Source organism: Drosophila erecta, unplaced genomic scaffold (assembly GCF_003286155.1).
Source record: "Drosophila erecta strain 14021-0224.00,06,07 unplaced genomic scaffold, DereRS2 tig00000000-arrow-pilon, whole genome shotgun sequence".
NCBI lineage: Eukaryota > Metazoa > Arthropoda > Insecta > Diptera > Drosophilidae > Drosophila > Drosophila erecta.
The window spans coordinates 26,754,615-26,781,410 of NW_020825194.1; the positions used below are offsets into that span (position 1 = coordinate 26,754,615).

At 44.8% G+C, this 26,796-nt stretch overlaps 2 protein-coding genes across 9 annotated transcripts; one reads left to right on the forward strand and one right to left on the reverse strand.

The window, feature by feature from the left end:
* Positions 1–40: 40 nt before the first annotated feature.
* Positions 41–26,725, reverse strand: LOC6552835 (TBC1 domain family member 4). 8 transcript variants are annotated; one of them, XM_026976266.1, is made up of 10 exons: positions 26,563–26,725; positions 25,142–25,448; positions 15,908–16,366; positions 4,993–5,738; positions 4,719–4,913; positions 3,527–4,414; positions 3,331–3,473; positions 2,679–3,271; positions 2,046–2,615; positions 41–1,951 (listed from the first exon to the last, which is right to left on the reverse strand). In XM_026976266.1, the coding sequence occupies exons 2-10, from the start codon at positions 25,259–25,261 to the stop codon at positions 938–940; spliced, it is 4,728 nt and encodes a 1,575-aa protein (XP_026832067.1). In that variant the 5' UTR covers positions 25,262–25,448; positions 26,563–26,725; the 3' UTR covers positions 41–937. The 8 variants fall into 8 exon arrangements, with proteins under 8 accessions (XP_026832067.1, XP_026832066.1, XP_015009562.1 ...); XM_026976265.1 differs by lacking the exon at positions 26,563–26,725 and adding an exon at positions 26,328–26,555; XM_015154076.2 differs by lacking the exon at positions 26,563–26,725 and adding an exon at positions 26,192–26,555.
* LOC6552834 (serine/threonine-protein phosphatase 2A activator) lies at positions 19,570–21,071 on the forward strand. The gene has a single exon (XM_001978943.3). It carries the CDS (start codon positions 19,727–19,729, stop codon positions 20,999–21,001), a length of 1,275 nt encoding a protein of 424 aa, XP_001978979.2. The 5' UTR covers positions 19,570–19,726; the 3' UTR covers positions 21,002–21,071.
* Positions 26,726–26,796: the final 71 nt, after the last annotated feature.

Sequence of the window (26,796 nt, forward strand, 5' to 3'; positions counted from 1 at the left end):
ATGACGTCATTTATACCCACCCACATATAAACACTTAAAATTTGATTAAATAATTTGTGAATTTATTCTGTTTTCATATAATTGTTGATTTTACTCATATGCTAACACAAATCCGCTACACAAACTCAGGACGCCTGATAAAAACCGTCCAGCTAAGCAATATTTAAGTACTTTACACAAAACCAATTGTTATTTTCTTTGCTTGTATCTTTGTATTCTGTATAGTTCATAATCGTATATATATGTAAACAATCAATACAATCCAAGTACCATAATCGTAACGAAAGAGATTTAGGAAAGTTGTATCCTAGTCAAGAACAATGTACACGCAAGTATCATCGTTTTATAAATTAGGTTTTTGCCTTTAGTTTACATTGCAAAGTGAAACCCTGCGAGAAATGTACAAATATAGGTAAATTAAAAATAACATTAAGAACTAATGGTCTAGAACTAAAGAAACACGAAAATCAACAATAAATTTCTAAGTAAATTCGTTAAATGTTATGTCAAAAGTAGGGGGAACTTCAAAACAAACTACAGACTCATTAATGCCTTTTGATTTTCTTGTTTAGGGTGATGCCTTAGGTTATAAGCTTCGATTTTGATGCGCTAGCCAAATTTATAAAACCTTGAAAAAGCATTATCCAATTTATTTCTATAAGCAGCTATACTTGTCTAATTTGTGGGGCATCAGTTTATAACGATTGCGTAACTTCCGGAGCAATATCTATGGCAACATTTTGTGAGACATCGACACATCGACACATACACACAATTTGAAAACGAAGTTTAAGTGTGATCTTATAGGTTGGGTAAATCGCATCTAAGCCGCAACAGAAAAGGTTATAAGTAGCGTTGGGTTGAAAGCTGCCCGTTCTGCCGGCGGGCCCTAATCGCGGTAAAATCCGCGCAACAGTTTGCCGATGAATCAGAACCGCTAGCTGCGACCGGTGGTTGCAGTGGCCGCTGGTGGGGTCAGCTCCACGGGCACGGGCGCCACTCGCACCGTGGGCTCCGTGCTGGATTGGTGTGGCACTCCACCCAGCGGGATCGCCCGCATGTGGTGCACCGGGCGTATGGATTTGAGCTGCGTGGTGCCCTTGAAGCGCACGTTTACATCGCCCCCGGCCATGCTGAGCGGATGCATGGGCTGCGGCTCCTCGACATCTTCCCCAGGCATTGCAGCGGGCGTCATTTCCTCCATGTGCTGAGGAGAGGCTGCCGTGGTAATTGCCACTCCGTAACTTTGTCGCTGGGCCAGCGGAGAGAGGGCTGGGGGCGTTGTCCGATAGCCCATGCGGCTGAATATGCTGCCTCCGCTGCTGTTACTCGCCGTGCTGGGCGGGCTGAGGGGCGTGCCCACGCCGGAATCCACCTCCAAGGGACTTTTGATATTTGCTACGAACTTATCCACATGCTCCGGCAGCTTCAGCTCGTCCAGTTTCACCTGCATGACGGTCCGAGCGCTGGCATTGTCCAGCAGCCGGTTGGGCCGCGAAGGTGGAGTCGGGGACACCGACTCACCGACGTTAGAGTACTGCCCGTTGAGGCGATGCTGTTGATGTTGCTGCTGCTGACGCAACTGCTCAAAAAAAGGTGTCTTCTCCTTCTTCTGCTTTTGTGGCGAACCAAGTTCGTCTCTTTCGGTCAGCTCTTCGAGCACCTTGAGTGGAAACCCCAAGTGACTGTTGACGGAAACGGATTTGCCGATCTTTCGTTCGGTGAATATGGGTTTGCGACGCTGGCGCTCCAAGTCGTCCAGCTGCTGGAGCATGCGCCGCACCTCGTTCGGCAGCTCCAGGTCGGGATTGTGTTCCACCAGTTGGCCAACGTAGCGACCGAGGGTTTGGATGGTTAACTCCAGCGACTGAACTTGCGATTGCAGCGTAGTTATCTGAGCTTGCTGTGAGGAACGGGTTGTCTCCAGCTGAGCAATCGAAGATTGAGCAAACTGCAGAAAATATAAATAGTACAATCAGTATTGAAACAAATTGAAGTTTTGCTTGCTGGCTGGATGTCAGCACAAATAAGTTTTAAAAGCACACCTGCAATTGTTGCTCCAGATGCTGGTTCTGCGTCTTCTCCTTGTTCAGCATTTCCAGGTGATGGTTGGTGGTCGTAATCTCTTCCTGAAGCACGTTGTATTCCACATTGTATTCGGCAAGCTGCTTGCCTATGTCCATGCTAAAGACCAGCTTCATAATCTGTTCCATGCAGGTGTGCTCCATCTTCGGCACCACGGTCTTCAGATAGTCCATAATCTCTTCGAAGTTATCCTTGGCCAGCAGCTGCTGCTTGTGCACGGAGAGCAAAGCAATGGCAAACTTAAAGATTACGTCGGAGGATTCCAGGAAGAGCAGATCAAAAACGCGGGCCACGAATCCCAGCGGGAACTGTGAGCTAAAGACGGTGAGGATCCATGGAGCAGCATACAAAGTAGGCGAGACATCGTTCTGATCGAGCCACACGTAAAGATCCGGCAGATGATCCTTTACCAACCGGGAGAGCTGATACAGCTGCAGTTGAAACTTCTTCATGTCAGGCAGGTATTTTGTGCGCATATTACGGCGGAACATCAAGTGCTTCAGCAGTTGAAATGCATTGGCTTCATCACACTGGAAACGATAAACACGATAATCATTTAGTGTTCTTTATGGAACTCGATTAGGAAAACTCACATGCAGGAGCAAGACGCCGCAGATGAAGCCCAGACCCTGGCAGTACCCCAATTCCGGATCTAAAATGGAGTACGCCTTCAGCAGGTTAAACAGCGACAACTGGCCGAGACCAAGCGGATCCTTGTAGAACTGGTGATTGGGAAACGTCCTGCCCAGATCGATGAAAATGGCATGTTGATGCTCAGTAAGGTGCTTCAGCAGCGTGTGATACGGTGTATTGAAGTTGGGGAATCGCTTTGTGTCCACCGGAGCCGTGTTCATGGAATGCTGCTCGGCCAGGAAGGTCCAGACATCGCCGCGCTTTGATCGCGGCACTCCGGTGCGAATGGCGTGGCCCAGGACTTTGGGATCCTTCTTGTTGCCGATCTGTGTGGAGTTGCGCTCGATGATCTGCTCCCATCGTTCGATTAGCTGCTTGTCGCAGGGCACAATCTCCTCGTAGTCCAGTTTGATGCGCTTCAGCTCGTTCTCGTTCTGACGTGCCTGCAACATTGCGTTCTCCGTCTCCATGCGGTTCAGCATTATAGTCTGCCGGATGGCAGTGCGCCACAGTTCCCTCAGCTCCGCCGCATCCCGCTTACCACGCTTGACAGCTATCACATCAATGCACAATTAATAATGAGCAAAACTTAAGGATTTAGGGATTACTTACGCTTTCGCATTGGCGACAGAAACTCGGTGGGAACCTCATTATCCAGACCCTTGGATGGTGTCACCACACTGTTAAGTATGGCCTGACGCCAGGAGCCCTGATGGGTTTCCGCCTCTTTGGGACTGTTGCCCACCTTGATGAAGCTATCCAATGGAAGATATTAGTGGACTTCAACAACACAAAGTTCTTTACTTACATATCCATCATGGGACTCTTCAGCTGCTCAGCTGTGGGCTTGCTGGTGGGACTAGCTCCTACAGTGCTCGATCGGGATCGGAAGCCCTCGGGAGGTGACTGGGTGCCCAGAGGCTCGGCGGATCCCTCCCTGATGTCCCTTAGGTTGTGCGACGGCACGGCAATGTCATCCTTGGAGGGTTTCCGCTTGAGGAGATTATCAAATGAGTTGGTAAGCGAGCGCTTGGCCTTCATGAATATGGTGCTGCCACCGAGATATTGGTTAAGGAACTCCGACCGGTTCTCTGCGGTGTCGTGGACATGCCTCTGCTGTCTGGACTCGCAGTGCGCCCTGAGCAGCATCATGAGAAACTGGTTCTGCTCGGCCACCGGAGAGTTGGTCTTCTCAGAGCCGCAGAACTTGGCCCACACAATCTCCTGCTCATCGTCACTCAGAGTCTCGATGCGGCGCAGGATCAGGGCCTGGGTCTTCTTCTCGGAGAGCCCCTCGACGTCGGTGCACAGTTTGTGGTACCACAGCATCGGGCAGTGCTCGCAGCTGAAGATTTGGGTATCCTCCTTCTTCTTCTGCTCCGCGCAGGTGTCAAAGGCCTGAGCAATGGCGGCCACTATGTCATCGCACACATGCTCCGACTGACACTTGAACACGTAGCCAATGTAGCCATCGTTGTTCAGCTCCCGGCAGATGATGCCGAAGTGGTCCAGCGACTTCTGGCCGTGCACGCAGCTGGCCACGTCCTTGAAGTCCTTGTAGAGCAGAACCTGCTTGCGATCAGGCGAGATGAGACGGAGATCACAGCGGCCCACTAGGAACACCATCGTCCGGTTCTGCTCCACATACGGCGGAATGCATCCCTGCGAGGCGGACCGATCCCTCAGCTTGGGTATGCTGAAAACAGATGCATTAGTTGATGGTTTGGAACATATTTCGATGATTCAAGTTCTGTGTGCTTCAGGCGGTGACATGCAACTATAAAAGGAGGGAAGCGATGGGTGCTACTGGGCAAGCGAAACAAACGAAAAAGGATACACTATTAGGGGATCGCAGTCAAAACTATTTTGGGACTAATTTCCCAGACAATCTTTATAGCCAAGTACTTTAGCTTTCAGATCTTAAAGAAAAAGTTTTGGGAGCAAAAACCAAGAAACGAAAACAAACATGCGACGTGATTGCTGGCACAGCTGCCACTTACTTATCCATCGCATAATTGGGATGCAGTTGACTGGGGCCCGCGGAAGCGGAAGTAGCGCCGCCATTTCCACTCCCACTCCCACTCCCGGTCCCAGTGCCCACAGCCTGCTCCCTGGGCGGCGTGGGCTGCTTGTTTACAATGACATTGGGCGCCTCCAGTTGGCTTTGGGCTGCTGATGGCTCGGAGCCGTCGGAGCTTTGGGGTTTGCGGCAAGACGGAGAAGTTGTTGGTCGAAATGTCAGGGGAAAAGGTTCTCGAATGACGGGATACTTACTGCTCCTTGTGGCCCAGTTCGATTTGACTCTGACCTCGCTGCAGCGGCCGTTTCTTCGGGGACTTGTTCTCCTTGTTGTCCTCCAGGGGTCGTGGGGATGCTCCTTCCTCTGCGCCCGTCAGCTGCAGTTGCACCAAGGGCTTTGGCTGTAAATCCTCCTGCCCCCTATGCTCCTGCTCCTCCTCGTCCTCCTCCTTCAAATCGTGACTCTTGAGGGAGCTGCTGGGTTTCGCGTCGATGCCCACACCACCCTCACTGCTGAGGGACATCTTGCGATTCTGGAGAAGTCTCAGGCGCTGAGCATCGTACGCCTTGAACTTGGGCAGGGCGTCGTCAATGAAGGTGTTGGGCACCCGCTTCTGGGACACCCGGATCTTGCCCACGTACATCACCTCGAAGAAGTGAGTGTGGTTCGGCGAGATGTCCGCCAGAAGGGAAAGATTGCTCTGGGCCGACGTGGACGTGGGAATGTTCACCGTGCCCGAGGAGCTGCTCAGGCCATGGGTGTATGACTTGGAGGCCTTCATCTTTGAGCTGACTGGATTGGGGCTGGTGTCGTGCTGAGCGTTGCGCATCGCCTCGCTCATCTTCAGGTTCGTGGCGGGCGTGGCATGGATTCCGTTCAGTGCTCCGTTGGAGTTTCCGTGGCTGCCGCCCCCTCCGCCGATCAGCGTCTGCGGAATGCTGCCCACGGAACCTCCCAGCGTGTGGGCCGGATCCCGCATCTGGTGCATCAGCTCGGCCATCTGCAAGATATTCGCATGCGGAAACACCGGTTAGACACTCAGCTTTTATTAGTCTGGGATTTGAGGGGAGAGTTGAGAACGTGCAGTCAGTACAAAACCAAAAGCGAGGTCAATTTGATGGATAGCTGGATGTCCTGAAGTGTCCTGAAGTGTCCTTCTGTCCCCTATTCACTCTTCCCTCTGGCACTATTACTACCCTTGAGTTTATGACTACTTTTGTGGTCCTGCTACTTGAGAGGTTCTGGTAGATGCTTTTGATGTGTTGCAAGGAGCAAAGTTTGGCGGGCATCCGCTCCTAATTTCAGCTATGACTGCGGTGTGGCTACATTCTTTGACAGCTTTTTGGAAAACTCATGAAAGATTCAAGTCATTTCGGGTGGATCAAGACAAACAAACAAACAAGACAGGACAAATAGTTATGGATGCTGGAGGTCTGCAATTTGCTAAATATCTGCTGGGCACACAACTATAAACTTATCTTTTCACTTGGAAAATTTTGTTTCAGTCTACCAAGTGCTACAGGGTAAATTCAATATGAACACTTCCCACTTCGCGTAGTTTAATTTGTTGCTTTAAAGTTATATTTAAAGTTCGTAACTCTCATTTCAGCCTATTTCCAATATGCTATAAGCGAACTAAAATAAGTGTTCGGAACTCGCTAAAATGGGATTTTTAAGAAAATTCTAAGAAATACACACATGTATCCCACAGATACATTAGTGTGCACCGCATCTAATTCTCATTTATCGGCATTTTAATAAGCGAAATATAAACAGAGGAGCGTCAGGCCTAAGAGGCAATAAGTCACCCGCGTAGCGAGATAAAACTGGGATACTTCGTGACTCACAGTGAACATGTTCAGTGCTCATGCCGACGCAATGTCTGCTCATCGGATGCATCAGCTGCTCCCGGCGTGATGATGATGCACTGCTCACTGGCCAGAGAGAAGCCTCTAGGGCGCTCCTTGGGCGGGAGATCGGGCATTCCGCACGTCGTCCCAGTTTTGCATTGAATAGATGCCAGAAATGACTTTGGCGGGTGCCAGCAAGTTAAAAGTCCAATGTCAACCCACTCCCAGCGGATGCAGCTGTCCGTCAGATGCGTTCTCGCACACACACAAAGATACATCCCAAAGATACATTTAATTGTCACTTATCGGCAATTTTAGGGCACAAAGTCGGGCACACGAACAAATGAAAAAGTTATCTTCCTAAATTGATTTAAATTTTCATTCTTATTTTGGGACTACCATCTTCTTCTTTTTCGTGATCAGCCTTTTGGCGAGTGATCGTGACGACATCTGAAGAACAAGTTGACCAATAGCCACATTTTGAATATATATTGCGCTACAGCTACAGCTGCGGTCGCAAAGATAGAACCGATCTAAGCGATTAGGTGTTGCGAGACTGCTGACTTCATAAATAGCCAATTAATTAGTTGTTCAATTTACTGGGTGGAAAATTAATAGAAGTATTAGAATCGACTATCTGCTAGAACGAGTTTTGGGTTGAATGATTTTTTAAGACATATAGCATTGTATAAAAATAGTGCACCAAGACTTATGGTAAATATATGTCACAAAAGATTTCAGCTTATTGGCTCTGCTGTATGTATAGCTAATGTTTTTTGCGGCACGCGTGTTTTTCAAACGCTCTGACAATATATGCATGGGTGTTTCCCTTTTTTATCATTATTGTTTAAGCGATACAAAAAAAAAAACAAGCATCATACACAAACAATGAAAACTGTTCGCAGGAATTCAATGCAACGTCACGTTCGCCTTACTTCGCGATTCACTTGATGACTCTGTTTTTTCCTCCATTTTCCCGCTACACTACTGCTGTTGTTGCACTGCTTGTTAATAACAATGTGCATACATAAGTCCGAATTGTCGAGCCCCAATCCGTCCGAGAAACAGAGCTATAGCCTCCATAGGCAGCAGAGACGACCAAGTCAAACTACACGCGATTCGCAAACAAATCGCACGCGTTTATAATCGCCAGAATTAATGGTTTTTGTTGTACACCCACTGTTTTGCATTGCACAGGTCTTAAAATTATTAACTTTGAAGTGGGGTTATACGTGATAGTATTCTCCTTTCTGTAAAGTAACTAATATTATCGTTTTGCAAATAACTTATTAATAGAATGTCTTTCTGGGTATGTATTTTTGGGAACTAATAAGCTTAATGTATCTATATCTTTTAAAACCCATTTCATTGCTAGCATCATTTGTAAATATTATTATATCCGTATATACTTGGAAATAAAAGTGCTTTTACATATTTAGAAGTACATATAAATGTAACCATGCAAATTGCAAACTAATACACCTAAAAACCATTTTATTGCTAGCATCATTTGTAAATATATCCGTATATACTTGGAAATAAATGTGCTTTTACATATTTAGAAGCACATATAAATGTAATCATGCAAATTGCTGTTTAATGACTTTTAATGCAATGGGAGCGGGAGCGGTGCTCCTCGGGAATAGTAAAGACCTGGAGTGGCAGCCAAAGCCATATGGACTGCGTTTGTTGAACGCAGCTCCTCCAAAGGACGGATCAATTCAGCCGCAATCGCCTTGGCCACCTCGTTACATCAAACTGACTTGTTTACATTCGGTTTAGACCGCTTTAAGGTCAAGACATATACGCGTTTCCCATTTCCCTGCCAATTGCTTCGATCCGGTTCGGGCTGTGGACATTAGTTCCGTCCCATTTGATGCAAAACGGTGTTTATCATCTACTAACCAACAAGCCCCCAAATCGAAGTTTATCTTGTGCTAATTCGTACTACATACGTGTATGTGGGAAAACTACGCAAAATGAATTGCATTTTAAAGCTGGCAAAATGTACGAGGGTAATAGTACTTTAGGGTATACTTAGCTTTCAGCTCAAATTACGATTTAATTCCCTTGCCAAGCCACTCGGAGCTCTAAGTTCATCGCAGATATTATACTTATTGCCCGGCAATTTGTGACCGGTTTCAGAAAGCCTCTAATTCAATTGAAATTTAACTTAATTACATACCCCTTCCTTTATAAAAGGTAGGTTTCATGAAGAGCTTGTAACGTAGTAAAGGAGAACGTAATCACCAGTTATCATTTAACATGTCTATCTAACTACATGATAGTTTAAGATCTGAAACTATATTTTGTATATAGCCAACATTCACTATAACAACCACAAATGTTCCCTTTTCTGCAGCGGCATATTAATTTCGAGCTCGTTTTATTTTCAAGATTTTAATGCAGTTGCAGTTACTTTTTAACCGGTTCACCCATTGATATAATTCTTTTTTTTACTAGAAACTTTTCTCCCGTAGTGCGTATTTTTAGCTCTCAAAACGGCCTTTGTGCAACTTTTGAAGCCCATCAAAAGTGCACAATCGACTCGCCCAAAAAGTTAAAGCCACCCAAAGTGTTTTTCCCAATGGCGGCGCCCACTTGGACACCAGAGCCAATAAAGTCGCCATGGCCATGGTCAAGCGGCCATAAAGGACGAATTCAAGAAACTTTTCCTGGCGCCTACGGCGTAAACTGGGCTCCTGGGTTCCAGCCTTCTCAGCCCTTTGGCATCCGCGCGGAATTTAATTTGACACAAAATTGAAGACTACGGAAGCACTTTATATGGTAATCCGCAGAATAGAATATCCGAGCCATTTACATGGGAATTGTGCCTGGCCGTTTAAGTTTCAGTGAAACGCCAGCTTAAGAGGTGAAAATAAATGGCACAACGAATTCATTATTGACGAGATGGGGAGACCATTTCAAGGGCAAATCAATTAGTGGTGAATGGAAGTGGGAGCTGCACGAAAAAAACGACTTTTAACTTGGTCTAAACGCTGCAATTAGTTGGAAAACAAAAGAACAAAGCAATCGCGGCAGTGCATGCATAACAAACCATTGCATAAGACGACAAACAAAAGGCAAGCAGCAAGTAAACAGTACGAGTGCATAGAAACAAATTACACAAGCTCAGAAGCAGGCAGAAAATTGAAATCAATTTAGCGGTTAGTGGTTCGATATGGGCAATACATTCGGTATACACTGGATACACTGGATACTAGATCCCAATCTCTACGTACGGCCCGACTCTTGTTGAGCACCGATGCATCGCTGACGGAGGTGGTCAGGATGGTGTCCCGATGAAACGGCACCGTGAACATCTTCAGATACTTTCCTATCCGCCGGGTAGCTCGCTTATCACAACTTACTTTCACTACTTTCTTTCACGAGCGCTGTGGCTTGTATCACAAATGTCTATTTCGGGTCTTGTACTGTAAGGTTTTGTACGACTATCACACGTTTTCCATGGCTGCTCTCGTTTTATCACAAGATAGCTGCTTGAATATGTTCACGCCGTGGTGAGCCTACATCCCAGAAGAGCACAAAGCATCTATTATCGGTTGGAATATTATTGAAGTAATTTATTTTAGCTATAACCGATTGGCACTGGTTATCTGCTTGCGTGGAACACTTATTAATGGCGTATTGTTATTAGCTGGCACTGTGCAGGTTCTGAACCGATCTTTCACTGCAATGTATCTATTTGGATATACGTGTAGTACGTTTTTCAAATGTGCATATATGTATATTCCGATTTCCGCCCGACGCCCGCAAGATCACGTAAATCACCAGCCAACAGCCAACAGAAATTTACGACCGTTCACGAGGCTCGTTTAGTGTGAAATGGCCATCGAAACCCGGCGACAAATGCGAACGTAGCGATTCTCGCGCGGCCAACGAAAGTATCTTCGAATTTCGAACGAGCATCTGCGATCAGCTGTTAGAGAGATATGGCATATAGGAATATATGATATTTTCCGATACTTAGGGGTCAAAGTACTTTCTGCTGCGCCTAATCAGGGGCTGCCCATTAATCACTACTATTATACAGATTCCCAGAGCTGCTCTTGCAGATACAACACATATCCCCAGTAGCGAAAGGAGGGAATATCGCCGTGAGTTCACAACCGTCTAAATAGTGCTATACGGTCATTTGTTTATCCGTACATCTAATTGCCGCGTTAATTGACTTTGCTTGACTCGATTTCCGAGTTGTTTGCGGTGGCACTTTGCAACTGTGTGATATTTAGGACAATGGGAGCCTATTGAGCGCCTTTGTTTATTTTGAGTGGAAAATGCTGAGATCACCTTATGTAAGCCCACCTCTTAGGCACCGAAAAGCAACTCAATTGGTTGGCCATGCCTGCCCATGATTTTTCAAATAGAACAGACAACAGATAGAACCAAACCAGACAGAAATAAACAAATTCTATATGATTTACACATGCGGGGATATATATGCACTGCTTGCTTCCATTTGGCTGGCGCGTTTAAGTAACTGATTATACCCGTTACTCGTGGAGTTAAAGGGTATACTAGATTCGTCGAAAGGTATGTACCAGGCAGAAGGAAGCGTGTCCGACCATATTAAGTGTATATACTCTTGATTAGGATCAATAGCCGAGTCGATCTGGCCAATGTCCGTCTGTCTGTCCGTCTGTCCGTCCGTCTGTCCGTCCGTATAAACGTCGAGATCTCAGGAACTACAAAAGCTAGAAAGTTGAGATTAGGCATACAGATTTCAGGGACATAGGCGCATCGCAGGTTTGTTAAATGATGTTGCCACTCCCACACTTTTGAAAATTGTTTTGATACTTTTCATATTTGTATTAGTTTTACAAATTTCTATAGATTTGCGAAACTCTACGCCACTTTTACCGCCTACAAGCCGCCAATAACTGACACGCCCACACTTTTCAGAATATTTTAAATATTTTTTTATTTCGCAATTTCTACCGATATTCCAGAAAATTATGAAATTCCTCGTTCGCATTTCCACTAGCGGAGTAACGGGTATCTGATAGTCGATACTCGACTATAGCATTCTATTTGGTTTTATTTTTGTTCGCAATTTCTACCGATATTCCAGAAAATTATGAAATTCTCGTTCGCACTTCCACTAGCAGAGTAGCGGGTATCGGATAGTCGATACTCGACTATAGCATTCTATTAGGTTTTATTTTTGTTCGCAATTTCCACCAATATTCCAGAAAATTATGAAATTTCTCGTTCGCACTTCCACTAGCGGAGTAGCGGGTATCGGATAGTCGGGGAATTAACTATAGCATTCTATTAGGTTTTATTTTTGTTCGCAATTTCCACCGATATTCCAGAAAATTATGAAATTTCTCGTTCGCACTTCCACTAGCTGAGTAACGGGTATCTGATAGTCGGGGAATTGACTAAACCATTCTCTCATGTTTTTGTTTTCGAAGCGCTCTGTTTTAATTACGTGCACGGTAACAGGTTTACTTTCTGCCCATTTCACAAATTTCTTGCTGTTCGGGTATCGACGCTCCCCGTTTAATTATGTGCGTATTGTTTTCGGGTCTGCGGATACATTGATATGTCGGTGCTATAGGTTTTTGTCACCCAAACTTGCGAGCGGAGTGCGCACGCGATTCAATTGGCGTCCGTCAGCTGACGACCAGCAGCTCGGAAACGAGAAGTGCGACTGGGAATATGGCAATATAGCCACATGCGCATGCGAAATCGAAGAAGATATATGCGGGTGCCGCCGAGAGTCGAAAGAGCGAAAGAGAGGGAGAAAGCTAGCGAGGGGAGACAGCGAGAGAGAGAGAGAGTGTCAAGCGGTCCACACGGCGCATACTTCATGTGGCAGACAAGATCATAAATTACAAACGTGCATTGGCAAACCGACCATGGTAAATACGACACATGCCGCGGCGATTTCAATTTGGAAACGACAAAATGATTAGCCAGAATCGATGCCCAGTCGGATACAATCTCAGTGTAATCGTCAAAACGAATAAAACAACGGATGTGGATTAAATGTTTTGATTAATTTGTATTGATTCCAAAACGCTGCTATTTGTGGTTTTATCCAGTTACTCTACGAGTAAGTGGTGTAAGAATTTGTTTACGATTTTATTTGCCGGGATTTTGAGAAGCAAGCTTTTTTCGAGCTGAACGAAAAATATTAACGCCAGATACAAATACACGATAACAAGTAAAAAACTGCAAAAAAATATGAATAACCACTTGACTACTAAAAGCCGACACACATGTCGTGTTTCAAAAATATTTACTTGTTTTGCAGTTTTAGTTTCTAGTATTTGTTATTAGTAAGTAAGTAATAAGTAAGTTATTAGTAGTAAGAAAATCCAATTCTTTGAGCTTTACGAAAGACCTGCACAGTTTTTGATTTCAGCAAAAAAGAATAGGTACTCTAATGAAGCCTCTAAAAACATAAGCCGTAAAGTACTGTCTAAAACAGTTTACCTATAAATAAATGAGAATAATAAACTGAAAGTAGGGCAGCATACCCTCCTTATATCTGCAGCAAACTAAAACCTGACTGTAAAATCAATTTGGAGCAGGCACAAAGGACCAAAGGAAGGGACCAACTCCAATCTAATCAAGGCAAAAAGGCTTCTTCCTTCCCCGTTGTGCGACAAATTCAATTTGTTCACCGGGTGGGCCTGCCAAGTTGTGCTTCGCAAACGGAAGGAGGCAATATTTTGCATGCGATTCGAGGAAATAAAAGTGAAAGCCAATTATCTGCCGGCGAGAGCGGCTTTCGGGGAAGCGGATACTTTAAACGCTCAATATCGTTTTCAAAAGTTCTCTAGTGCTGAAGTTTGAGCAGAATAGCATGTGTACTCGTGATGTATTGCAGTGCACTGTGTGGACACACGACAGTTGGAAAGCCGGCGATGCAGACGACCATGTCGATGGCCAGGACCACGACCGGCACTGACATTCGGCTCGAAGGACCAATTTCCATCCCACCATCCTACGGGAGCAAGGACAATAAGCTCGGTGCTTAAACGGCGAATGGCAGCCCTGCGCCATGCGTCATTTAGCAAAGGACCCACCTGCTAATGATGCACAAGGACATTTCGCAGGTGGAGCGGACAAAGGCTTTAAATATTTACGAGCTTATGATGTGGTTTAAGTGCCGCCGAGGACCACATCTGCCACTGCCCCTGAAAGAAGGCCACTCCCAACTCTTAGCGCCTCGCAATTAGCTGTTTTTTTTTAGTACTTGCGTAATGGGCTCCCTTTTGGCTTTGAAAACAGAAAGGATTTGAAATCAGAAAGGATTGCGGGGAAAAGTGCGTTTATCTCTGCGCCTAATGGTTTCAATTAGTGGCTCAATCGACGAAACGAGTTCAGCAGGATAACCACAGTGGGGCATTTTGTGGGGCCTGGCTTTCTGTGCGCTTCGCTCCATCTATTGCAGTGCCTTATTAGAGATGTAGATACGGATTTAACTTACTGCACTCAAAGGGAAAGTTTGATAACTGCTCTATAAATAGGGTTTGATCAACAGAACTTGATCGATAGAAGATTGGTTTGCTTAATTGTAATCCTTATAAACGATTGAAATAGAGTCCTGCTATTTAATGACATTTTTGATGACGCAATTATTATTTCATGAGTATTTGATCGCCTAATTGATGTTCATATTACCAAAACAAGCGTAAAAACACGCTTAATCGACACATATATGGTTTGATAAAGCATTTGGAACTTAAATAAACTAGTTCTCATTCAAAGGCAACAATTCCACGCAAATATTATATGAGAACGAGCGCATGAAAGTGTAAAATCTATTAATGGAAACCACAACAAAAGCAAATTCAAATATTTGGTTTTCATGGAGCGAGCATTTCAACTTAGTTAGGTACTTTAAAATCCTTTAATGCTTCAGTAAGCATTTCCACAAAGTTATAAATACTTTATCTATGGCGACCACCATGCCATCGGAATTTGTTGGGCGTTTAAGGCGCCCGTAATGCCGAAATGCGATCACTGACCCAGATATTGTGAATCAAACCAGCTGGAAACTGAGGCTCAATAAAACTCCCCAGCAACGCCCCTCGCCCCTCGCACCTCGCACACAAAAACGACAAAATCAACAATCAAGCCAAGTCAACATCACGGCCGAAACGCAGGGCTTAAAATGCTTTTGACATGCAATAAACCAGCAACAGCTCTCGCGAAAAATTCTCCACCGATTACATTGAAATTAAGTGGAAACGCTCCATGGAGATTTAAAACACAAAAGCTAGAAAAGCCTATGATGAGCTTTAAAAATTACTGACAGTCATTTAACTTAACCAAATTAAGTTTGCTGCCACTTTGTTTTCGATTTGCAGCACAGTTTCAGCAGCAACTTCTCTGCCAAAAACTGGAATTTAATTTTAAACCACTGTTTTCCACCGAAGGGGCGTGACTGCTCCACTTGGGAAAGCGCAGAAGTGGAATTGTTCTTGGCCCGTTGGCTCGGAATTAACCTTTTGCGTGTATTGTGCAGAAGGTCAAGCCAAGCAGTCCAAATTTAAGGCAATATTCCTTGGCACAGAGCTGCTTTTTGGTTGCCCCCTACTTGCCGAACTGTTTTAATTAGAAATGCACGGAAGTCAATTTATGGCCTGCTGGGCTCAAACATAAGTGTAACAGGAAGGTGGGTATTTGTTTAAATTTAAGGTGCTTTATGCAGCAATTCTCACTTAAGTTTGGGTTAATGCACTGGGAAAGCTCTTTAAGAGCAGATGTTAAAAATATTCTTAGCTGCATCTTTAATTGCACAAACGAAAATGAAATAATTGAATGAAAACTCTATAGGTAAGTGCTAAAATATTTCAAGGCTGTCTCATTGAGGAGCGATGTAGGTACTCCCATTTAATCAACATTTTAACCAACTTAACCTGAAAGAGCAATTAGAATTATGTCACATTTGTGCAACCGGAGGTAGTCGCTCGTTAGACGTCCAAATTTATTATGGTCGCTGCCAGAGCCGCAAAATCCTTTCGAGGCTTTTCCTGAACGTTCTCTGCCACATAATCCAAGCTGTTTTTATGTGGAAACTATTGTGCGGCAAGTTTTCTAAGCATTTCCATACGAGAGCGTTTCAAAAGGCCACAAACTGTCCGCACACACATTCGTTGCAGTTCACTTTCCCCTCAAAATGGCAGAGATTGTGAGATTGTGAGAAAAGCAAATGCCGGAGGACAGACAACTGACACAATGTCGACTAAAACTGTCGACAACTTTTCCCATCCGTCTTCTGGCCGGGAGCGGGAATTCGGGATCGGGATCGGGACCGGGAATTGGGGCCTCCACTTACCTCCTCGACGGCCTCGCACTCGAACAGATAGATGTGCAGCAGCGGGTCCTTGGGATCCTTCAGCAAGTAGACCAGCCCGGTGATGGGGCCCTGGAACTCCATGAAGTTCTGCGGCTGCTCCGCGGATGCCTCCGCCGACTGCTGCAACTGCAGCTGATAAGCACACGCCGCGCTGGAGGAGAGCGAGCCGTACGACGTGGATGCGGTCAGTGTGTGGCGCAATCCGTTTCCGGTCAGCGAGCCGCTGGCTCCGCCGGCCATCGAGGCAGCGACTGCTGAGGAGGCCGACGCCTGGCCAGCACTCGACTTCAGCTGCAGGAAGCCGTTGCCGATGCTCTTCGCCTGCGGCTTGTGGATGATGCGGCACATGCCGACGATATGCTTCAGGGGGTGGCTGAACTGCAGCTCAAAGTCCGAGTTGTACGACTCCAGGATGCCGTGCTCGATGCCCACCGACAACTGCAAGGGAGGATTTCATTTAAATGTTGTGTATTCGTTAAATATTTAGTAGGTTTAGTGCCACTACACTAGGAATGTTGCAATGAACAACAATTTCTGGTAAGCCCAGTACATAGCCTCGAATATATACATAGTTCAAAGTATATTACTATTAGTAGTTATGGTTATATTTAACCATGTTTTCGTTTACTCAGCAAAGGAAATCTCGATTGTGTAGTAAAATAAGGCTGAAATATATTACAATGGGGATAACTGCACGTTGTTCATAATTCGCTAGAATGTTTCCACTACGCGAAGCAGACTAACAATATTAAATTCCTTTTAATCAGTTTACATACTTGCTTGCACAAGGAGAAAGGGACGGCGCGCAATGAGAGCGGGACAGAAGGAGGAAGCGCGCATTGGTGACAACGAGGACAACGACAACATGACATGCCTGCCAACATGGCGGCTGCTCCATTTCCGGCCCCGGCGCACTTCCGCCTCCTGCTCATTTGCCTTCTTTTCGCTTTTTCCCTCTGTTCTTGGCCCTTTTTTATGCTAACAACTAAGGCCCGGTAACTAGGGAGTGTCGACACTACGAGCCGAATGCTTTTTCTGGGGGGAATGGGTTGACTGGGGGCGGAAATTGGGTTGTGCCCACTGTTGGGTGGGTCGTTGTTGTAGTTGCAGCTGTAGTTGGCAGAAAGCAGGTCGTTGTGTTTTTAGCCCCATTGGGCGGCAGTTCTCGTTTCACCACAAGTTTGCTGTTGCCAAAGGTTTTGCAAATTGGAAAAATAGAAATATAAAATACACTTACATACCCACGTCAGTTACAGGCTGTGTGAATTTCTAAATATAATTAATTAAAACCGAACTGCTAGCGAACAGTTTCGTTAAAGCAACCTAACAAGTAGGAGCCATCGACCTTTCGAAAGGGTGGACAAATGAAGGCGTTCATTATCGCCGGATAGCTCCAACGAAATGAAAACTTTTCCTTCGCAAATTAATTTAAAATCAAAGTAAAGTTTTCCCCGGGTTCGAGTGTGTGGGCGTGCTCATGAGATGGGCGTTAACTTAGCCAACTAAAAAAGGACGGAAAAGTTTTTAGCCAAGTGTGGGAATAACAAAACAGGATAAGTTTAACTTATGGTTTCTAAACCTAAGGCGCTGTATTGGGGTCAGATAAACATTTTATTGATTTTTCTAATTCAACATTTTTCGGGCAAGTCAATAGAAATTGGGAAGAACAATAATGAAGTGAAAGCAAATTAAACTATTTTCGAAAATTGTTGGCATGTCAGCTTTAGGCGTTTTGTGGGGGGTCAACATTTGGGAACAAAATTGGACTGCGTCTATGTCTCTGAAATCTGCATGCTTAATCTCAACATTCTAGCTATTATAGTTTCTGAGATCGAGGCGTTTATACGGACAGACCGGCGGACAGACGGACACGGACAGAACGACTCCTCTAGTGATATTCATCAATCAGATATAATATAATATAATGCATGACATTTTAAATTGAATTAATTTCCTTTGACACTTGACGAGGGATTCATGCTGTCCATCACAGGCAATGCCACTCCTCGTTTATTGAGTACCGAATTAAGTGCTGTGCAAAGCCTTTGTTGTCAGGTAAACTGTCATTTTAAAATTTATAAATCTTTCTACCATTTACCTTTTGTATCAAATTTTTAACATTTTATGCACTGTGCTACCTTGGAAAATATCTGTTAGATGCAATTTTTATGATAATTAGTTGCTATACCTTACAACACAATGGAAATCTTAAGACGTTGATCCACTATTCTCTTTCCCCCTTTTAAAAAACGAGCATTGTTCGTGCCTAACACTTTTTCGGAGTTGTCCATTATTAAGTTGCATATTCTTCATGTCTAATTGTTTTCCAAAACCTCACAGGCAAATTGTTATGTGGCACACTGCGTATACGTAATTTCTTCACTTGCTGGAACAATTAACTACTTGACCTCTTTTGGCCATTCTTTATGTACTCTTTATCTTTTTTTCCTCGATTCCTAGTTAGAATCAGCAGTATATTCATTAAAAAGTATGTAACAGGCAGCAGGAAGCGTTTCCGACCAAACAAAATATATATTCTTATCAGGATCAATAGCCTGATACATAGCTACAAGCTACATAGCTATATCAATAGTCGAACTATATGTAAACTATGTATAAACGACTCGATCGAACTATAAAAGGTATAAATGCTTTCAGATTCCAGAGGCATCGACGCACCGCAATTTTGTTTCTAAGCGACGCACCGCCCACAAACCATTTCTATCGATTTGCAAAAAAACTTTTTACCACGCCCACAAACCGCGCAAAACTGCTACGCCCACACATTTGAAACATCTTTTAGTTTATTTGTGTTTAATTGCGTTTTTCGCATATCTATAGATATGCAGAAAATGTGAAAACTTCTCGTTCGCACTTCCACAAGCTGAGTAACGGGTATCTGATAGTCGGGGAACTGAACTAAAGCGTGCTCTCTTGTTTTGCATTTGCAATTGTGTTTGCGGTTGCCTTTGCACGTTATTGTTGCATTTGCCCGACGATGATGGTTGTTTGTTGTTGTCATTAGAATCGCTGCCAGGAGCAGAAGTTGTGTGTTTTACCCAGTGATTTATACGTTTTAACTGTTTTTTAGTACCTATTCGTGCCCCAGCTGCAGTTTGTTGTTGTTCATTGCACTGCTTCATGTTGTTGTTGTTGCTGCTAACGTTGGCGCAGCTTAGCATTATAATTAGCATTAACTGCAGTAGCTGTTGTTTCTGTTGTTTTACTGCCGACGTCTTAATAACGACTCCCCAGCTCTGAAATATGGCCCTAAATACCCGCGGGGTCAGCCGAAGAACCTCTCTTTTAAGCCCGAAGGAGGGTCGGGAAATATAAGGGGAACCACTCTATCCATAGACGTTGGGTAAACCTCTCCCTATCTTTTCTTCATATAAGATCTTTTTAATATTGACCTCATGGGGAATAATTAAGTACTACACTGTAAGTATTGCACTGCTCCTTCTCCCAACTATCCTTTGAACTTCAAACTCTTTTTATTATAAGAGCACTGGTAAAAAATGTTCATAATTATAAATTCGCTAGTTTGATATTTCAAATTTACACTTCAAACTATAAATGGGTGCAGTATGTTTCTTTTCAAATAAATAGTAAAAAATAGTAAAAAAAAAATAGCACTAGTGATCAAGGAGTTTGATAATGGAGCTGAATGATTCGCTTAAATGTACGTTAAACAGTTTTTAGTTTGGGATGGCTACTGAAACAGTTGTTATAGCACTCGATTTTTAGGCACATGACAACATAGATCGACACAAATACAGACTGTAGAAACCCAAGGAGATGGAGCAGCAGAGTGAAGTGAATCCCCAGCGGGTGGCCGCCTTCTTCAGGAGAAGCAACTTGGGACCCGTGTGCCGGGTGCAGTCCACCTCGGACATTGAAGCCTGGCTAGCCTCAAGGGCGTACTCCACACTGATAACGTATTTGAACGATGTGAGCACGGAGATACAGGGAATCCGGAGCACGGACTTGTTTCCGATCGGCCAGAACATCAGGCGACTGTCGGCCATCTTCGACAAGCTGGACGCCATGATTGTGGCCAATCCTCCGGCGCCTGTCGCTCTAGGTGCTAGCTTGGATCCAGGAAACAAGGGCTACAGACGCTGGGCGCACAGCATGCTAAGGGACATATACCAGATTGTGGAGGAGGCGGTGCCCTCCAGCAAGTGCCGGCACGTGAACGAGCTGGGGGTGTATTTGTCGGGCTCCTTTGGCAGCTCTACAAAAATTGAGTACGGGACCGGGCACGAGCTGAGCTTCCTGTTCTTCATGTGCGCCCTGTTCCAGGCGGAGATCCTCAAGCAGGAAGAGGACCTGGCCGCCTCGGCCCTGGTTCTGTTCGATCGCTACCTGCAGTTCGTGCGCCGGCTCCAGGTAACCTATTCCGTGAACTCGTCCAACTGGCATGGCGGATACTCGCTGGATAAATTTCAGTTTGTGCCATTCATTTGGGGATTAGCGCAGCTGTGCTACGAGGCACCTTTCTCCCCACAGAAAATGCTGAACGAGGATACCATTGCCCAGTACAGGAAGGCGTACATGCTGATCAATTGCGTGGGACACATAGCGTCCACCAACATCGGCACCTTTGCCCGCCACTCCAGCCAACTGTGGAGTCTGGCCGCCCTGTCCTCGTGGCCGAAGATCCATCGCAGTCTGATGTTCATGTACATGGAGGACATCCTTCTGGACGTTGACAACCTGAATGCCCTGCGGTTTGGTGAAATGATGTCCTTTGAGCAGGACAAAGCTGGCCGGCATCTGGGCAACGCTCGTATGGGAGTGCAGTCTCCGCTGCGCCGCCAGATGGCCGAGGATCAGGACGACCAGGATCAGGACCAAGATGTGACTCCCAGAAGCGGCACACCCTCCATTTCCAGGTCGGAGCAGAACGAAGGTGCCAGGAAGAAGCCCAGAGTGGAAGAGCCCCTCAGCGACTGCATGTCCAACAGTGGACTTTCCCTGGGCAGCGAATGCTCATCCCTCAGCGGCGTGAGTGTCCATCTGCCCACTTGGTTGGATGATTTTCCGGGCAGCAGCAAGAACGCGTTTTAAAATTAAGGGCTGTGAATTGTCTAAATCACAACTAAATATCTAAAATCAAATGCGCAAATTGACTATGAAATTGTTCATTTGCATGTTAAACTAGTGAGCACAGAAACTGTTTGCCAATAACTAAACACACATTTATCCATTATAGCAAACAATGCTGGCCAATATTAATAGGTGCATTGTTATACCGAAATGCGGAAATATTCCAGCTGCTATTGCTCCCTGTAATGCGAATGTGATGGGTGTCATCTGCACGAATATCCGGGGACGACATCAGCAATCTGCAATCTGCAATATGCAATGTGCAGCATGGCAGAATGGCAACGACGTCAAGAGACCGCACATGGCATACATGGGTCCAAAGATCAGCAGACCACGTAACCGACTTCCATCAAATTCAAAACAGCAGCCAACTGGAATGCAGTGGGCGGCTAGGTGGCACCGGCTGAGGGTGTATCCGCCGGGATCCACGGAGGAGCTCGAGGACTGCGAGCTGGCGACGATGAAGTGCGAAGGCAGGAGGACTCTGGGGGCGTAGTGGGTGGACTGAGGGAGGGACGCGACTCAAGTGACTCGACCAAAAGCGGATTACCAACGCGACTTGAGTGACTTCCCGAGCGGGAGGCGGCAAAACAGCTATAGTGGCAACAATTGAAACGGCAGCAGCAGCAACCACCGCGTAGCAGAGGCGCGTTGGGAAAATGGAAATGAAAATGAAACAAGCGGCCTATTGATTTTTCCTCTCCAGGCCCATCGCTTAACTCGACTCCCTGGCGTTGTGACGTCAATGGGCCAACATCGCAGGCAGATGGAATGTGGGGGCCATCGGGAGGCCCACTACCTGAAATCCTCGGCAGGCCTCATTCGTGTTAATCAAATGTATCGAAGGGGAATGCTCTGGGTGAAAAAAGCGGGAATCCCTTCCATTGCTAGTGGATTAGAAGTCCGTTAAATACGTTAGAGCCTCCTTGTTGGCCAAGTGCGTATACAACTTGGTTTATAGGTGGCACACAACGTACTACAGTGGAAATTGCAACGATTTGTAATACTACTTATTATGTTAATTTGACCAACTTTCTCAGTTTTTAACACATTATATTTCTGAATCTGTTAGAATTTGAAGTCGTAAAATTGCCAGATTTAAAGCACTTACTTTGCAATAAAAAAAAAATCATGATCTTTAATTCAAGCTCAATGCAAATCCGACGATATAATGATATATTTAGATATAATTGTGGGCAAAACAGGTACAGATATGCTAATATCTTAAGTTATGTTGTTACCAAAAAAGCTCTGCAGCTACGACTTTTCGATCTACTAAACCTTATTTGCGGAAATTTAGTTCAGGCGATTGCACAATTTTCAAATAGATGGCTGCTGAATGAAAACACAAAATAATTGGGAACATGAGAAACAAATAGCAACTGACAAGTATATTTTGTTTAGAACCATGAATAGTTTCCTATTCGACACTTTTTTAGCGAATTGCAAGACAAATTCGGGGCCCAAGACGTTATCCCAAAATAGTATTAACCCGAATGGAGTTAAATTTTCCTTTTCAGGCGTTGCCGAAGCTGATAAAAATGTAAAAGTTGCGTGACGCCGCCACAATGGGCGCATTTTCCTTCTGTTTTCCACGCCTGTGGGTGGGCGTGGTGCGCCGAGCCGGCCATCCGTTCATCCAAGAAGCTTGTTATAATTTTCATGCGCTATTTAACATAATAAAGCAATAAGCCGACGCACCACGCCGACGGGGAGCGTAGGAAAGTGGAGGCAAACATTTCATTTATGCCATTCGCGGCGTCTATTTTGCTCCGGGTGCGTGTTGGTTTTGTGTCAACTTAATGCAAAATAGTGGGAGGGAAAAAACTAGCAAATATAATAAACAAGTGTGCAGGCATAAGTAAATATTTAAATAAGAGAATACGAGGCGAGCTGCTCCACTCCCGAGTTGTGGCTGCTTCATGGAGCACTGATGCTAAGTGGATTACCAGAGCTGGTACAAACTAATGGTTTGTAAAACTGATATGCGTCCTGCGCGGAAAATGAGCAAGTAGCGAAGGATAACGCACAGCTATCTAGGACCCACGATTAAATATCAGTTGACTACCGTACTTCTTAGCATTTGAAAAAGCTGATTCACTAGGGCATGTTAAAAGTGTCCTTGGAAAAACAACTCCGATTTAAGCAAATCACTCCAAAACAATAAAAAATAAAACTATCTTTTAAGAAACAAGTTTAGAGCAACTAGCTAATTACTGCCAAATATCCGTGAGTGTTTTGAAAGTTGAAATACCGTTCACCTATGACGTTAAAGATTCAAATTTTCCACGTTTTTCTCCGCAAATTTTTGAGAAATAAATAAGGTACCAAAGAAAGAAAGCTTCTTTATGTAAGAGCACAATTTTTCTGACCAGTAACTTAAGCGGATTTCAGAGAGATCCTGAGTATCTGAGATTTACTTAAGTACTTAAGTACTAGAATAAATGGACACGTCTATGTCTGCCAGGCTATTCCCTCGATAATTTCACAGCACACAAGCTTATCCAAAGTTATACTTTTAAGCATGCGAATCTCCCTGGACAGATTCAAGCCAAGTAGTTCTGTGTTGAAGTGATTGCGAAAGCTCCTTGAGGCCAGGCACATTCAATGAGCATCAACAACAATCGCCAGATTCGGGTATGATTCCCCCACAGATCCTTGGGACATGGACGCAGCACGTAGAAAGGCTTCGTTTTAATGCGAGTACGGGCACCTGGACATGAAGAGGACTCGCACGCAGACGAAACCAAAATGGGCAAATAAGGTGTCCTTGTCCCAAAAGTTGTTTGCTTAGGTATCGCAGTTTGCACAGGGAAAAAAGTGCAGCAACAATAGAGATTGTAAATATAAATTCAATAGTTAGAGAAATCTTAAACAGTTTCCATATTTAATAAAGGGTTTGCCACATTCATCTTTTCCCTGTTCTCTGGATATTCCAGTTAGGTTTATCCCCTACCTACATATGTAAGTACTGGGTTTCACTTTTTGATCCTCCCACCCATCCTGAATGTATGCCAAAGCTTCTCCAACAGTCTGCCCCCGGGAGGGAAGGTCACCCAAACACCCCCGCACCCGGCCAGCGCTGATGACTGGCTAATTGCGGACTTGCTAAAATTAATTTTCCTGCTTCTAATAATATTACTCAAGGGGCGAGCAAAGGGGTTCCGACTTGTTGTCGCACGTGTTCAACGCGGCGTATGCTTAATCTGTTTGGGTTACACCTGCTGGCGGGGGCGCCCCACAATTTGGCTTTGGGCCTCCAGTTGTATCTTTCCCTGGCGTTCGTCAGCGGTTATCTGGGTGCTATTTATAGGGCCAAGGCACCGATGAGCGGCTGCCGATGGGTCACTAATCGCAATAATTATCCTTTATGGAGCACAAACTTATTAATTAAATTCGGTTCGCTATTTTGCCAGCATCTCACTTGGCACATAATTGACTTACTCAGTCGTAATAATGGCAAATTGCTTTAATTGTTTTCGCCAAGGGCTGGCAAAGTGTGCGATCTGTGTACTGCAATCCGTGTTTGATTGGATTAACGAGAAATGTTTTTGTGGGTGAGGACTTAAATCAAATCAAACTCAATATCCTCAATGGCATGGTCGTCTATGAAATTTAATATTTTGAAATTTAATCGTTTCAGCACATTTTTTTTTCTAAGTGTTTTACCAATGTGATTTCAAGTGAGTCGTATTAACTGATTTGCCAGAAAGAAGTGGATTGGTGTAGTGGTAAATTGAAAAAAGTAAATTGGAACATTGTCTATACGAAGTCGAATCATAAGTATGACATGTTTATAGATTTATATAAGTTCTATATAAATATAAATATAAATTCTATATAAATTCTTAATTGAATATTTATGTACCTATAAAGTCAAATTGCTGTTCCTCAGTGTCTAAATTTAATTTGTCTTAATTTAAGGTAATACTGCTGGCAACCGATCAATTGTTATTATAAATCAGAGCTTCGAATTGTTTAGCCCCTCCTACTAAAATTGTCTCTTTAAAACTTTTAGCCCATTAGTTTCCAAACCAAAGTAAGTTGCAGCGACTTAGAACAGAGGTGTTTGTTTACCCATACATTATGCGTAATATTTACCTTCGTGTGGCTCTCCGTTGACCTTATATCGTTGATGGTCCACGGCAGCATGGAGGCGGAGTAGCGCGGATCAACGGATGCACTGCCGCGGAAAGTCAGCGAGACGAGGCGCGTTTTCATCTTCGCTGTTTCAATGTTGACTTTGATTTTAATTTGAGTGGGGCTTATTCGTGTGTACTTTCGCCGAACGATAAACTGTTAAAATGGCAGGCCAAATTGAGTTGTGGGCCATTTATTTACTTTGCATTTTATTGGCCGCTTGCAAATTGCTCTTTAATCGTTTTTGTATATGTTTTCCGGCAGCGTGCTGTAGTCCAGGATCGAATCAATATTTAATACGCGACCGCGTTTCCACATTCCCAGGCGGAAGGGAGTCGCTGGTGGAATTCAGAGTTCGTGCGCTGGATGAGTCACCCCAAAGGGGCGGCAAAGCGGGCGGATAGTGCGGAAAAGGGGAAAACGGGAAAATGGGAAAATGCGAAAATGGACAACCGGGGTGCTGAAGCGGACAATGACCACCTGACTGCGCTTCCTGCGGGAAGGTCTCGAGGAGCGGAGCATCCGAGAAATTACTATCAATATTGATTTTTATTCACAGCCCTTGCCGTCTTTGTTTTTCACATATTCATCGCTCACACATTCGCAAATGGACAGTGTGCCCTCGCTAGTAAACATGCGTGCATTAGTAGTCTTTCGCAGAAACAGTTCTTTGTTTTCTCAAAGGAATTTTGAAATTCCAGTTAAAGTAGTTCCACGTTTAACTATTCAAAATAACAAATAGCTAACAAATCAGATTACTTTGTGAGTCGATTAGAAGCTTAGTTAAACATTAGAGTCACAGTACCACAAAGGCAGCAATGTAAGGATTCTAAAAATAAGTAGTTCCTAGTAGTGAAAGCCCTGGCTGAAGCATGTTCCCTTTATCGAGCGCACACTGTGTTTTTTTCTTTGCCTTAGAAAGGACGGGAAGACGAGGACGAGCCACCACCAGACAGATTGCGAAAAAGAGACGGCAGTCACCCCAATGTCGGAATTTACTTTTGCACTAACTTGGCACTTTCAACTTTCTAAGGTTTCCACTACCTTTTCGCCGCCCCTCGCCACACACACACACCCGACGTAATGCAACACACACACACACACACACACACACGGATGGTGGCGAGCGATTTGCAACAATAAATACTGATTTTGGAGATTGGTGCGCCCGAAAACACGTTGAAATGCCACCAAATTCCGCTGAGCACTGAGCTCTAAAAGTCGAGTTCCGCTGCGTCTCCAATTCGCGATGGCTATCATTTCTCTACGTCTCGTCCTTCGTCCTGGCGCCCGATAAACCGCGATTGCCGCGCATGCGCGTGCTGCCAGCCAAGTGGGTTGTAAGCGGAGGCTATGACATTATAGCCCAAATCGGCCCTTACAAGACTGATGGGTAAATCTTGCGGCAACACATCTCAGTTTGCGCTTTTTGGAGGCAGCCGTCGAAAGTCAAACAAATGCGCGTCTTGTCGTTTCGATTCGCCGAACAGCTGATTGCACGGTGCTTCTTCTTCTGCGATTGCTAGTCACTGCGAAGCAGTGCTGCAAAGCGAGAGAAGAAATGGTAGAAGCCGCAACAAATTCAAAATGTAAACTATGGGCACATGAGATTTGCA

What these genes read in the sequence shown, in the direction of transcription:
- LOC6552835 (XM_026976266.1), bottom strand. Translation starts at nt 25,261, where the DNA reads ATGAAAACGCGCCTCGTCTCGCTGACTTTCCGCGGCAGTGCATCCGTT. An exon ending in AGTGCGAGGCCGTCGAGGAG is followed by an intron (nt 5,739 to 15,907) that starts GTAAGTGGAGGC and finishes AATATCTTGCAG; the next exon opens with ATGGCCGAGCTGATGCACCA. An exon ending in CCCAATTATGCGATGGATAA is followed by an intron (nt 4,415 to 4,718) that starts GTAAGTGGCAGC and finishes ATCTGTTTTCAG; the next exon opens with CATACCCAAGCTGAGGGATC.
- LOC6552834 (XM_001978943.3), top strand. Translation starts at nt 19,727, where the DNA reads ATGGAGCAGCAGAGTGAAGTGAATCCCCAGCGGGTGGCCGCCTTCTTC.